We start from the raw sequence: 14,599 nt of genomic DNA on the forward strand, positions 1-14,599 counted from the left end.
AGAGCACCTAAACGTTGTTCAAATTTGCAAAACAAAACTTTGAAACCCATGGCATAGGTGGCTGGACTAGAAGAGAAACCTTTGAGCTGGGGAATGGAAAAAAAAAAAATCCAGAGAAGTCAACAAATGTGTTTACCTTATTTGTAGAATTTTAAAGGACTACATGAGGGGAGACAGGGCCTCTGCTAAATTGAAGGTGAGGTCAGTGGCCTGTAAGATCCAAGACCCTCAGAAAAGTAAGAGTCCTTGTAGGTAAACTGAAGGAAAATCTGCCCACCGCGGAAGGATGGTGACAGCTGTCTCCTTCAGCACAGTATGTGTGGGACAAGAGCGGAGAAGCCATGCTCTCCAGGGAGTTCCTAAGCTGCTGACTAACCAGACACATCTGAACCTTCTCCTCAGACCTATTTTCCTGGCTCTCCCAGCAACGTGGGCAGACTGGCTGCAAACAGACTTGGAAGCCTTGGTTTGTGCCCTCATAGGATCTGGATCCAGACAATGCTTTATCAGCGGCTCCAAAGGCAGGCATTAGAAAATAAAATACAAAGCAGATTATTAAGCAGCCTAGGGCCAGGGGCATGTCACAAAGCTGAGTCAAAGATGGCCTCTGCGGTTTGGCCCTTGGGTTGTTTACTTCTGTGCAGGCTGAGACCCGTTACCTACAGCCTGCTAGTGCCAGATACAAATTTTTACACATCTGATTATTTTTAATTTTTAAAATTAGTATTTATTTAAATGTACATTTATTTTTAAAAATTTATTTAAAAATATACTTCTTCAATAAATTATTATTTTTAAAACATATCTTTATTGATTTCAGAGAGAGGAAAGGAGGGGGAGAGAGATAGAAACATCAAAGATGAGAGTCATTGGTCGGCTGCCTAGCCTGCAACCCGGGCATGTGCCCTGACCGGGAATCAAACCCCGATCTCCTCGATCCTAGGTCGATGCTCAACTGCTGAGTCACGCCCGGCTGGGCTCAATAAATTATTTAAAATAACCCAAATGTTTTACTCATGGGCCTAGAGATTTCAATATGAATCCTTTACTTGTTTTACTGATTACATTAAATTGCTGCTTGTATGGCAGTAATGTCACGATGCCCCGCCTGGAAAGATGCTTAAGGACGTACATCTTATAGAAGAGGAACCTAAAGCTCAGAAAAAAGACTGTACCAAGGCCGTCAGTACCAAGGCCAGACACAAACACCCACAAAGCAATGAGCTCTGCGCTGACTCCAGGTGAGCAAGCTGGGCTGGGAGCAGGTGAAAGGGACCCTCTCGGCCCGGGGCTGGAAGCGCCCGCACACACTTCAGCAGGAGTGAGGGACGCAGGCGTGCTGGCCTCCGCACCTCGGGTAGGGTCTGCGTCCCGCCCCAGCTGAATCCGTCTGAGGTGAAGCTGTAAATGCAGAACACAAGCCCCACAGCCTGTAGCTATGCATTCCTTGGGCCCCTACTTGCACACTCAGCATCCCACCCAGCCTGGAGAGAGGCCAGGAGGCCCATTCAGCCCCACGGCGCTGAGGTTCCCGAGGTCCTTCAGGTAGACTGTGCAGCACCTCCCAGGACACGGGGTGTGGGAGGATGCTCCAAGGCCAGGGACCAAGTCCTGCTATGGCAGCAACCCTGTGGCCTTGAGTGACAAAGCACCGCTGTACACCCGCCAGGCCCCTCCTGGCTGCTTTCCCACCTGCTCTGCAGTCAGGAGCTGACCTCCAGGTCTGTGCCCATCAGCCACCCCTGCCCTCTGGCTTTCAGGGGGCTTGTCCAACAGGGGGAGCCACAGGAGACTGGAAGGTGGGGGAGCATGAGGCAGGGTGATTATTCCCCTGGCATCCTCTATACCGAGGGGCAGGGGCAGCCTCTCCTGCAGCTCCAGCTCCCACTGGTGGGAGCCAGTTGGCTCCCTGATGCCTGCAGCTGTCAGTTCTCCTCTCCTTTAACTCCTTTCCCTTCCCTCTTTTCTGGTGTTTGCCATTCTCCTGTCAGGTGGCAACTTGAGATCCAACCCCATAGTATAGGGTGGCTCCTGGCACATGCCAGAACGTCCCTGCCCTGCTCCCCAGAGGCCCAGCCAGTCAGGGGGGCAGGAACTGAAACTGGAATCCAGGCCTCCTGCCTCCCAGAGCTGGCTCCCAGCCTGAGATCTTGGAGAAGATAGACGGGTCAGGAGTGGTAAAGGTTCAGATAAAGAGCCATGAAGCCTTTCTTCCCGGTGGCTCCTATTCACTGTTTCTGGAGTGTGTCTGGTAGGGATGCCCTGCTGCATCCGTGAGCTTCTCGCAGGCGCCAGCCAGAGGCCAGAGGCTGCAGGTTACATGACTGTCCCCATGCCCGCTTGAGGCTTCTGTGGTCACTAATCTCTGGGTAACTTTAACCCCCTTTTGCCCTTCTGGGGGCCCCTCCAACACTTTTATAATCAATATTCTGTTTGAAATACCCACAGTGGTTAGTTTTTCTGACTAGTCACTCACTGTTATACTCCCTCAACCATTTCTTTACACACATCTCATATCTAAAACCAGAATTCAAGTTAGAAACAAGATTACCCACTAAACAGTATGGATGGGCCTGGAGAATACCATGCTAAGTGAAATAAGCCAGGCAGAGAAAGACAAACATCACATGATCTCGCTTATATGTGGAATCTAAAGAACTTAATAAACTGATGAACAGAATCGATTCAATGACATGGAAGCATAGATCAGACTGACGAATGTCAGAGGGATGGAGGAGGGTGGGAGGGGGAGAGAGTAACCAAAGAATTTATATGCATATATGCACAACCCAAGGACATGGACAATGGTGGGGAGAGGGACTGGGGAGGGGGATGGGACGGGGTGGAATGGGTCATTGGGGAGAAAAAGGGACATCTGTAATATTTTAAACAAAAATAAAATTTAAAAATTATCAAAAAAAAAAAAAAAAATTACCCACTAAGCCCTAGCATGACTGAGTTTAGATCTTTCCTCATTGTTTCTATTTTCAAACAAATTCTTCACAGTGGCCAGAAGATGGCAGTACACTGCTACCCAACTCAACCTTCGGTCTTAGACTTGCAGTTTCCTTGGCCATGGGGACAGCCCACGGGTCATTCTGTTTCAAGTACTCTTATCTGCCAGGTAATCAAAAAGCTTATAAATAAAACCCCAAAATTACAGTCAAGAAATAAATTCCTGCCTGGCTGGCATGGCTCAGTGGTTGAGCATCGACCTAGGATCCAGGAGATTGCAGTTGGATTCTGGTCAGGACACACCCAGGTTGCGGGCTCCATCCCCAGTAGGGGGCGTGCAGGAGGCAGCCGATCAATGACTCATCATTGATGTTTCGATCTCTCCTTTCCTCTCTCTGAAATCAATAAAAATATATTTTAAAAAAGAAAGAAATTTCTTTCAAACACCACAATCTCTGGTAAATGGAATTGGATAAAAACCATCATCCTTAATTAAGACGGAACACTTTAAAAGGAAGATCCATGACACATTATCGATCAGCTAACCGGCAGTTTGGGGTCTGGGCTATGGGAGTAGGCAGAGCCACGGGGGAGAGCCTTGTGAAGACCCTGAGGGCCCCAGGCTGGCCTGGGTGGTCTCAGTCGAGGGACATCAATCCCCAGCCCTATAGACCCAGCCAGCAACATGAGACCCAGGAAGACAGCCTTGAAGCTCACCTCCAGCTACAGATCAGGAAAACCATACAAGGTGTCCTTCATGCAGGCAGACATTTGGGTTAGGAGCCCCCACCCAAGGTGCCTTGACTTAGAAGACAACCCAGAATCCAAGAGCCCCTTAGAACATCCCAGGCTGGGGGTGGGGCAGACCTCAGGAACAGGGCCGTGGGAAAGGACCCAGTGAACCACTCTGCCTGTGCTGACTGCAATGATGCCATCCTTTCCCAGTCCCTTTCCAGACAAATGACACACGAGTGGAGGAGTCAGAACACTCCAACTGCAGATAAGGCACCCCCCGGACACTGCAGACCCCGCCACCTCAGTCGCAGACCTCCCCAGTCCCGTCCTGGATGAGGCTCTCATTTCCTTCAGGGCATCTCTGACTCCAGCCAGCTCTGCCCCAGAGCCGGGGAGAGCCCAGCCAGCCCTGCAATCTGCAGCATTACTCGGGGCCATGAGACCTCCCCCAGGGTGCCAGTCCCACTACCTCTCCCACCACCCTGGGTGCCTGCCAGACACAGCTGGCACCCCCCTTCTAACCGAGGGGCTGGGTGGAGCCCACACATCAGACGCCACGCAGTGTGTTATCTTTTAATGAAGAGCTGGTCAGTGTGGCCACCACTCTCCCCACGGCCCCCCTGCAGCAGATGCCCATCACCACTGGCTGCCTCGGAGCCAGGGAGGCCCTAAGGCAGTCAACCCTTCTGAGGGGTCAGTTCACAGTGACCTAGAAAAGGTGTTCGTCTCTCGGACCTAGGATCGTGGCAGCAGCAAAGGCCGGAGGCGGCTAAACTGAGGTCGGGGCAGGTGGAGGGGAGGACAGGACAGCTGGGGCCCTTCTCCTTCCTCTTGGAGTCCCGAGAGATAAAGGCCGGTGTTCAGAAACAGTGCAGCCTCCCCCGCGGCTGGAGGCCCTTCCAGCCACTTTCTGGAAGCCCTTCGTACCGACTCCCCGCAGACTGACATCACAGAAAGCAGCCCACAGGGTCACTGGGCTCGGGGAGCAGGCGGGAGCCACCCCATCAGCCTCACGGCCGCAGGCCTGCAAGGCGAGTCCAGCAGGGCCCAGCCAGAGCCACCAGGAGACAGGGCCACCTTCACTAACTCTGCTGGTCAGGCACTACAGGCATCTACGAAGGCGGTCTCCCCGAGGCCCCAGGGCTGCCAGGTGGCGCCGAGGCGACGCAGGGCTCGCGGGCCTACAGGTCGGTGACCTTGTTTTCCACGGCCGCTGCGATCTGTTGCAGCCGGTAGCCCAGCTGCATCTTCTGGGCGGTGCCATCTTCCTCCAGAGCCGTGATGATCTGAAAGGCAGAGGCCACCCGTCAGGGACACCTCCTGGCCTTGTGGCAGACTTCAACAGCCTCCTCAGGGACGGGGGACAACCAGGGCACCCTCCCTACTTCCTGCGTGACCTCAGGGCCTCGCCAGTGGGAGGGCGGAACATGCAGTGGGTCCGGCTTTAAGGGCCAGTGAGGCGGGCACTGAAGCACCGAGCGCTCGTGGTAACAGACACCCAGCTCCTCCGGGGACATGTTTTCCATGGAGGCCAGCCCCGCCTGCCACGCCAGCCTTCTCCCCACGCCCCCTGGAGGCCCTGCGACAGCCATCCTGCTCCCCCACCCACCAGGCAACAAGCATTTCCTGAATTCCCATGTGCCAGACGCTGGGCAAGGAGCAGGGACCCGACGACGACAGATGTGATCCTGCCCTTGTGGGGCTCGTGGGTGGGGAGACAGATTCTGACCACAAATGGGGGCCGCCACAGAGAGAACGGTGGGAACCAGGAGGGGCTTGCCCGCCGTGTCCCCTGCTTCCCCCACACCACGGCCCCCACCACTTGGAGCAAGCGCCTGGACTTCACACTGTGCGTCACTCCTTTTGTTAAAAGACTGTCTCACTCCAGGCCTGGGGCAGGTTCCTTATCTCTGAGCAGCACCGGCCATGTCCTGATGCCACCCAAACATCTGGGCAGACACTCAGGAGGCTGACTGATGGGCGCTCTGATCTTGAAGTCCAGCCCAAGAATCCCCCAGAAAGACAGCTGTGACCTCACTCACCCCTGGCCCTGTGCCTAGACCCTCCTCTCTGGCAGCCCATGCTGCCCAGCTGGGCCCGCAGCCACAGGGGTGGCCGTGCACCGTATGCTGCCACCCATAGGGTAGGCATCTGAGCAAGGCAAGGTCAGGGTGGAGATGGCAGCTATGTGTCCCTCCCAACACATCCTATATACCATCTCCAGGCCCTGGCAGATCCCTAGCCACCCATCACCACCACCACACCTGGGAGCCCTGCAGAGGAGCCCGGGTGCTGGGTGGGGACAGGTAAGAGCACAGCCGATACCGGGAAGCATGTCTGAAGAGTGCTTCCAAGCCCAGAACCCAGCCCCTCCCCTACTCTGTGCCAGGGGGAGACCCGAAGGCCGCCCATGAGAATCACAGGGCCAGACACCCTCCCACATCCCCCCCCCCCCCCCCCAGCCAGGGCCCAGGGTTCTGCCCACCTGGTCATAGTATTTGTTGATATACTTGTAGAGTTCATGTAAGGCTACTCGTGCCCCTAGGTCTCCAGAGTAGTTCTAGGGAGAACAGAAAGATGACAGAGGGGTGCCGCCAGCCACCAGAGGAGGCCTAGAACCCAGGGAAGGGGTGGGGGAGCAGGGGGCCTGGGAGGTGGAGGAAGGGACGAGCCCTGCAGTAGGAAGCAGAGCCCCTCTACAGACGGGGGATCCCAGGTCAGGCGTGCTCAACGAGGACAGGACAGGACGGGCCAAGGGGCCTCCTTGGTGGAGAGACCCCAGGTCTGCCTCTGTCCCTCTCAGGGCTCCGGCTGGGACGCTGTGTCATCCCAGGTGATTGTGGAGCCAAGAGGGAAAGATGCTCTGATCTCACTCAAGTCCTCCCTGCGCTCACACCCAGGCGCCTCCGTAGGGACACCTCGGGACAAAGGAGTGGATATCACCTAACTTGTGGAACTCTTATGGGGGTCAAACGAGAAGATAACCAAAGCGCCTCACACAGAAACACCCCCAAATCATAGCTTCTGTTATTGCTAAGGCTGCGATCATCATTTCAGAAACAGTTTATAAGTTCCTGGGGTTGGTGCTGAGCTGCTCAGGAGTAGGTGGAGCATGTCCACACCACCCGGGGAAGCGGAGCAACAGAAGGCCCACGAGGGCCAACACGGGGAGTCCGCACTGAGTCCCCATAACCTCGCCTCCCCAGGGCTGTGATCCACAGACCCGACCGAGGGATGCGGGCATCCCAGAACCCCGCTGAGTCAGGCGAGGTGGCGGCTGTCAAGACAGGCCCCCTGCTGCTTGCTGATGAAATGTTGGGAGCTCTGGTCTTTTAAAGTGTCAACTGAAACATTCTGCTGAGGTCCCCAAAATTTCCCTGCAAAGCAGTGTGAAGGGGACGGGATCATCATGGCAAGAGGCCTGTGCTTAACCCAAGAAGCAGAAGGAGGGACGTACCCGGGACAGCTCAGCCAGGATGGAGTTCATCTCTTGATCACTGGCGGGGATGGTCTGTCTGATGTCTGCGTAGTACCTGCCAGAGATTGTGGAGACAGCAGCTGCTGGGAACACAAACCCACTCCTCACCCCCCCCCCCGGGCCACCCCAGGACCTCAGCTGTAAATACCCGCCGATCTGTCCACCCTTGCCCCTCCAGGCCCTTCCCCTGCCCTCTCATACCTTTCCACCATCTGTTTATAACGGGGGATGTCCCGAGCATACAGAAGTTTGTTGATGGGGGAGTCCTGGGTGCCAGCAGGGGAAAGGGGAACGAAGGAAGAGAGCCGTGAGCATGTTCAACCATCCCAACTTCCCCAGCACTGTTTCAGTTTTAAGAGCCCCAAGTCCCAGGCAACAGGGATGGCTGGTCACCCTAGCCCATCTCCTTCTGCAAGGACCTCCTCCATTCCCTCCCTTCCACTGAGCCCAGTCCCTGCCTTCGTCCCCTGGAGCTTCTCCTCAGGTTGCTCCAAGGTCATTTCTCAGTTTGAATGCCTCCACCTGGACCTACAGGGAACCTGGCATGCAGGGCAAGCAGAGGGCGGTGCTGTGTACAGCCCTTGCTGCTTTCCACGTGCTATCCATTCCCCATGTGATCATTCTAAAAATCACAAAACTGACCAGGAAATGAAGTCAACTGCCCAGGCCAACTCCCTCTCAAGTAGCTGAGCTGGGATTTGAAGCAAATCTCTGAAATCAGAGCCCACAGTTTTCACAACACCCAGACACATCCTCTCCCACTGAACTGAGGGCCACTCCCAGCTCGGCCCAGGGACTGTGGGCTCTGGGAAGCAGGCTTCCATTCTCTAGACCTGCTGCCTCATCCGGACGCTGCTGGGAGGCTGGGGTGAGACTGCGCTGCGCCCTCCTGACAGGAGCCCTGGGCCGAGGCAGGGTGCATCCCTTCTCTGTGGGAGACACCTGGCGCTCCTGGTTTGGATCGTTCCTGAGCTACCCAGGAAGCATCTGAAGTTTTGCTGGGAAGGCGAGGCAGTGTGAAGATTGAAAAGAAAACCATAGCAAGTACCATGGAGGTGGCCCCTGGGTCCTGCTGTGGCCCTGAGGTGTTTAGCTCATTGCAGGCAGAGCAAAAGTTCAAAAAGACTGCACTGGAGTGGAACTTTCCACTGTTCTTCACAGAGGTGTAGAGCTATCTCTCTCAAGAGGTCAAAGGGTAACTTTGCCAGGGTCTGGACTAAGCAGAGCCCAGTCGTGGACCTGTGAGGGCCTTGCCTACTGGGTGACCTCATATAGGTCATGGGACTCTCTGGGCTCTGACTACAGTGACAACACAACCCCACCCTCTGTGCTACCAGACAGCCCTGAGAACTTCTCTCAGCTTCCCAGCTACCCTGGTCACACCTCCCTCCACGCCTGGCACGCCCCCAGGCTCTCCCTTCTGGTCTACATGGGGCAGGCAGACATCACCACGCTCAGAAACCAAATGCACCAGGCAGCCTGGAGCTGCCCTGCGATCGCAGAATCCGTATCTCCACCTGGAAACCGCCCAGTGGCCCCACCATCGCCTTGGGCTCACCTCCTCCAAGTCTGAGCTCACTCCAACCAGGAGCCCGGGGATCCCCCATGACCCCTCCATCTTCTTCATCCCCTACATCCAACCCACAGCGTCTGCCTGCCCTGTACCCCCTTGTCCACCTTGAACCTGGCCACTACTCATCCCAAGGACAGCCCAGCTTCCTCTGTGGACTTCAGGCTCCAGTCCACCCACTACACAATTGCCAGAAGGCTCCGCCTAACTCAAGTCTGACATCCACCCACCCCATCCCGTTTCTAGGCCTCCAGTGGCTTCCATCACCCCCAGGGTAAGCCCTCACCTAGTGGCCCTGGCCTCCTGCCAACCCCACAGGCTGCACTGGCGGCCACGTCTTAACCCTGTGAATCAGCGCCAGCACCTGCCCTTGCTCTGCTTGAAGGATGAGGCACCGCCACCTCCTAGGGAGCCAGGGACAAAGCCTGGCCTGGGGCCTGGAGGCACAGACCTGCCATAGCCCTCCTCCTTGACATTCTTGGGACAGCCTGGAATCTGTGTGTGTTATAGCACCGCCCACCCCTGGACCACTCTGCCCTGCCCCACCCATGACCTCCATGTCCCCCAACCCCAGCCCGGCCCACTCACCCGGCCCAGCTTGTGGTCCGCCAGGGTGCAGGCGTCCATGAAGGTCTGCGCGATGACCAGCAGCACCGCGTCCATGTTATCAGACGTCTGCACGTCGAACACAAACTGCGGGTTTTTTATTATGTTGATCCAGAACCTCAGCGGCAAGCTGCGGGCGGGGCGGGCAGGGCCGTGAGCGAGCTGCAGAGGCAGGAGAGGCCCTGCGCACCCGGCCTGCGGGCCCCACTCCCACCTGTTGGTCTTCCAGATATGGACGGTGTCCTGGTCAGAGATGCCATGCTGCTGGGCCTGCTCATCCAGCAGGTCAAAGAAGTACTTCACAGCGAGGGGCACGGGGTGACTGGTGCTGAGAATCACCTGGAACAGGTCGTCCACAAACTTCTGCAGGGTGCCCTGCAGGGGTTGGGAAGCACAGGTGTGGTCAGCAAGGGGACCGGGACCTCAGCCCCAGACACATGGCACTAGTCCTATGTGAGCCCCACACCACCCCCAATTCCCACAAGTGGATGCTGTCGCTCCAGCCCAGACCCCACCCACCTTCATGGACAGCAGGCGGGTCAGGTAGATCTCAGGAATGGCCTTGGCTCGCTCACGCTCCCCGCCCCGAAGGCTGCCCCTCCTCGGCCTGGGAGGCTCTGGCTCCTCGCTTGGCTTCACCAGGTGCCAGGGCCGGATGCCCCCCTCATCCACATCCTCCAGCATTGGCGTCCCTGTGCCAAGTCCCCACCACTTGTCACCCTTCATCAGGTGCCCCCTCCCTTGAGTTCTGGGGTCCTGCCAACTCCCAGAGGTGGGGGCACCTGGGGAAGGCGTTTTTGGGTGGAGTGGAAGTAGACATGAGCCCACCCTGAGGTCCAGAGTTCCCTTCCTCATGACTGCGCAAAGCAAGGGCAGAGGGCGGCGGTGGGGGTGGGAAGTACTCACTCTCTCCAGGCACATAATCCTGGTTTTCCCGAAGAACGTGCTTGGTGAGGCAGGGGACCAGGGCCACAGTTGCTCCATCTGGGACCTGCTGACCACAGCTGGTGACCCTCCCCCAGCCACCCCCACCATACCCCTTACCCCTCCTCCAACTGCCACCCACCCCACCTTGTAATGCTGCAGCGTATTCAGGCGCCTCCACAGACCCTGGACCTCAGAAGTCACATCTTCATCCGAAAGAATGAGATGCCCAGCCACGCCAGACCGCCACTCTGCAAGGGCAAGGTGGGGCTTGGACCAGGGCTTCCAGGACACCCTGGAACCTATTTCTTCCTCCACGGGGACATAGGCCCTCCAGCAGGGGCAGCCCCACCCATCCTCTCTGAAGACCAGGAGCAGGTGCCTCTCACCAGGTGAGAGGTCATCGCTCTACAGCCCAGCTCTGCCCCCACCCGAACTGAGCGACAGCTGCCTGCAGAGCAGGTCCAGGACCAGCCCAGCCCAGCTCTGGCTCAGGTCCCCAAGCCACCCTTCCCCTCCGCTCTCACCGACATCCAAGGTGCGGGGGTCTGGGCGCTGGGCAATAGGCACTCCTTTGTAAAGCTGGTCCAGCATCTTCTCCTTGGCTTGGGAGATGGTGTCACAGTCCAGGACCTTCACGGGCACGCCCTGGGCGTCTCCTGCCCCGGGCCCCACAGCCAACAGCGCATTCAGGGTCTACACAGGACACATGGGAGCAGTCAGGGCTCATGCCACACGAAGGATGATGAAGACACAGGCCAAGGACAGGGACAACCCATGAGAAGCCATCAGCAGCTCCCTCCACTGTGGCCCCAGTACCTAGCACAGAGCTCTCGTAAATATCTATGGGGTATATGGTAAAAAATGAGTGAGCACAAGTCCCTCTTAACTTGGGTCCCCAGATTCCTGACTCAGCCGGTAAGGCTGAGGCACCTGAGGCTCATTCCCACCAGCCTAACAGACAAGCAGGGTTGGCGAAGCCTGACTGGGATTTTTCCAAAGGAACTCTGGGTAGGTCACTAAGGGGAAAGCAAACCCAGAGGGACATCTGCAGGGTGGCTCCCAGCCTGGTGGGCACATCACCCGGACAGGACAATGAGACCATGGCCAGGCGAACACTCAGGCCCTGGGCAGTAAGCACTGGGACTTGTCCCAGGCAGTGTGGGCTGCTCCCCAGACCCTGGCTGTGGCCACTCTGACCCCCTCCCAAGCCTGAGGACCTTCTGAGACCCTATCCTCAGGATTCTGTCCTGCTAAGTTAGTCTAAAGGTCTCTTTCCCAGAGGTCCAGCTGGTTCTATCCCCAGGCACAGCCAGCCACAATCACACACGCTCACCTTCCTCACCCCACCGAGACTGACACTCCCGCGCACACACATACGCACACACACTCCCTCACCAGGGGACGGTACTCCACGTCCTCTCTGAGAAGGCGGTTGTCATTCAGGGTGTATTTGGCTTTGCCAGTCACGCTGTCCACTGGTCCCTTATCTACTTGATGCTTAATTCCACGGAAGAGCATGTACAGAGGTTCCCCTACTGCGTCCTGGGGGAGTGGCAGGCAGTTAGAGCCCCTGGGGCAGGTGACAGGCATGGGGCAGAGGTGTATGGGACACGACCCACGCTGGGGAAAGGGACAGGATGTAGGCTACAGAAGGCTTAAGGTGACTGAGGACATTCTGGGCAGGCATGCACAAGCTGCGCGGGGGCCAGTGGCTGCGTGGTTTGGAGACTGCCCCTCCCTGAAGGGGAGCCCCATCCACCTCTGCCTTCCTCACCCTGACGAAAGTATAGAGGCAGATAGACATCCAGTTGGTGAGCAGCTTCTCTACCACGGTCTCTGTCCTGGGATGACAGGAAAGTGGGGCAGGGAGGCAGGGTCAGCAGGTGGGGCTGCAAGGCTCTCTATTCTGTAGACTCCCAGGTCCTGGAAGTCCTGACTCATCTCCTGGCTCCAGATATGCAAAGCCACCTGGCCCCTACTGCTTCCAACACCCACACAGACCTGCGCAGCATCAGCTTGGGGTTCTTGGCCACATACTGGACCACCAGGTCACTGAGCAGGGTGCGGAGGATGTCCGTGAAGTACTCCAGCTTCCCATGCAGCGCCACGGTGAGCAGAGACGCCACATAGGCACGGTCCCGAGCTGAGAAGGTGCGCTGGCTCTCCAGGGTGTGGATGAACTGGGTGGGAGGAAGGGGCCGATTCAGAAACCTGGGGATGGAGAAGGGGTGGGGGAGCCAGGGTGGGGCCAGGGCAGGGCTGGCACCTTGGTGAGGAAGAGCTTGCTGTTGAGCAGGTTGGAGAGCTGCCCCAGCCCCTGCTCCACAGTAGGTCGCCTGCTCTCAGGCACACCCAAGTCCCGGTGCAAGGGTGACTCCTGGTGCCCAGGGAAGAAGATCCGCTCAGCGTACACCTTATAGTCAAGGAAGGGAATGCCGCTGCCCAGAAGGTCACTGGTGAGATCCGTCATCTCGGTCATAAGGTCTGTTGAGCAGAAGGGGCCAGGTTTGGGCGCTCAGCCCATGTGATGGCAGCAGGCTTAGGAGCCTGGGGTCCCCTCTCTGCAGCCTTACCAGTGAACTCCTTCTTGCAGCGGTCCCGCACACTGCTCTCCAGGTTCTCCAGCTGGATCTGGACCTTCTTGTAGTCCCTCAAGGCCTGCTTGCTCTTCCTCCTGCTCAGTACCAAGGGCAGGACGAGAAAGGCTGGAGGAGGATGGAGCCCCTGCTGGTGCCACCTGGCCCAGGCCTGCCTAGCAATAGTCGGACCCAGCCATGCCCAGCCAAGCCAAGGCCTAGCCCAAAATAATTTAGCCTGTCCCATCCCAGGCAATTCATACCCACCTATGTCTTGTCTAGCCCAGGGCAATTTAGCACAACGATCAGCAAACTATAATCAGGCCAAATAACCATGACCTGTTTTTATAAATAAGACTTATTGGGGCCCTGGCCGGGTATCTCAGTGGTTAGAGCATCATCCTGCTATGCCGAGGTGGCAGGTTCAATCTTGGGTCAGGGCACATATAAGAATCAACCAATGAATGCAGCAGTAAGTGGAACAGCAAATCAATGATTCTCTCTCCCTTCCTCTTTCTAAAGTCAATAAAAAATTTTTTAAAAATTTAAAGATCTGTTGGAACACAGCCATACTCATGTGTTTGCATACTGGTTATGGCTACTTTTACACTTTAATGGCAGAGCTGAGCAGTTGCCACTGAGACCACCTGACCCCAAAGAAGCCTAAAATATTTACTCTCTGGCCCTTTATAGGAAGTGTGTTGACACCTAGTCTAATCTGCCCCTTCCCAACCCAGCCACATCTGGTGGCACCCACCTGTACATGAGGACAATGATGATGACTGCCAGAGCCAGAAGAGAGGTGCCTACTCCCAAGCCCACCTGGGCTGCCATGGGAAAAGCCACGGGGCTCTCGCCATCATATTGCACATGGCCCAGGGAGAAGCGCAGGTTCCCCATCTGCACCTGCATGGGGAAGCCACCCGTGAGCAAGGCTTCAGCACACGCCCAGTGCCTGGCCCAGCCCAGGGCCTGCCCACTGACCATGAACTCAGGCAGAGCATCAGGTGCCTCCTGGAGGGGCAAGGGCTGCTCCACAGGGGGCTCGCAGTACAGGTGGTGCCGGGTCAGCGTCTTCACCACACAGGGCCCGACTCCTATCATGGCCACAACCTCCTCCTTGGACATTGCAAGGTCCAGATTCTCACCCTGGAACACAGGTCACTGATCAGTCACTCAGAATCTGCCCTGGGGGGATGAGCTGGTGGCCACTCAGATCCTATCTCCCCAAATGTGGGAGGAATGGTCCTGAGACCCACTCCCAGGAGCAGGGCTGACGGTGCCTCAGCGCCTCTTCCCCTGTATGTGGGTGGCAGTCCCATGGGTGTCTTCCAAGCTGCCAATCCCCGTCCCAACCCTGCTATGCCTTTCCCTATCATTCTTTTTCAAGTCTCAACTTTACCAGAGCTAAAAGTCTAAAGACTAGAGAGTTATCCTAAATTGTGCCCACTTGCCTACCAAAGCCACAGCCCCTACTATGTCTGCTGGCTCCACTGGGTCGGTGATAATGGGTTGCCCACCTACTGCATGTGTAAGAACACATGCCAAGTGTGTGTCTGCATGAGTCAGGCTCTCAAATGGGCACCAGCCAGGCAGCTACTGTGTGCCATGCCACCCACCTAATGTGTGTGCCAAGCCATTTACATATTGTCATTCAGATGCCTGCCATGGAGTATGTCAGGAGCCAGGCCCTGCCAGGCATCAGGCTAGGCACCCCCCGCCGGCCCCCTCAGCCCTCCCACATGAAGGGTG

The 14,599-nt window shown here is 56.8% G+C and overlaps 1 protein-coding gene across 1 annotated transcript in view; it reads right to left on the reverse strand.

Annotated features, from left to right (window-relative positions):
* Nucleotides 1-877: 877 nt before the first annotated feature.
* Nucleotides 878-14,599, reverse strand: part of PLXNB1 (plexin B1) — a 29,296-nt gene continuing 15,574 nt past the window's right edge. Inside the window, exons 22-38 of the mRNA XM_081159568.1 lie at nt 13,832-13,996; nt 13,605-13,753; nt 12,845-12,945; nt 12,538-12,755; nt 12,273-12,451; nt 12,046-12,112; nt 11,667-11,813; nt 10,796-10,964; nt 10,416-10,519; nt 10,251-10,335; nt 9,864-10,036; nt 9,559-9,719; nt 9,327-9,474; nt 7,370-7,434; nt 7,148-7,223; nt 6,176-6,250; nt 878-4,976 (exon numbers count right to left, since the gene is read on the reverse strand). Coding sequence (XP_081015694.1) covers nt 4,872-4,976; nt 6,176-6,250; nt 7,148-7,223; nt 7,370-7,434; nt 9,327-9,474; nt 9,559-9,719; nt 9,864-10,036; nt 10,251-10,335; nt 10,416-10,519; nt 10,796-10,964; nt 11,667-11,813; nt 12,046-12,112; nt 12,273-12,451; nt 12,538-12,755; nt 12,845-12,945; nt 13,605-13,753; nt 13,832-13,996 — 2,187 coding nt within the window. The 3' untranslated portion in view covers nt 878-4,871. The remainder of the gene's footprint in view (nt 4,977-6,175; nt 6,251-7,147; nt 7,224-7,369; nt 7,435-9,326; nt 9,475-9,558; nt 9,720-9,863; nt 10,037-10,250; nt 10,336-10,415; nt 10,520-10,795; nt 10,965-11,666; nt 11,814-12,045; nt 12,113-12,272; nt 12,452-12,537; nt 12,756-12,844; nt 12,946-13,604; nt 13,754-13,831; nt 13,997-14,599) is intronic.

The sequence above is a fragment of the Miniopterus schreibersii genome, assembly GCF_964146895.1.
Source record: "Miniopterus schreibersii genome assembly, chromosome: 15".
NCBI classification, from domain to species: Eukaryota; Metazoa; Chordata; class Mammalia; order Chiroptera; family Miniopteridae; genus Miniopterus; species Miniopterus schreibersii.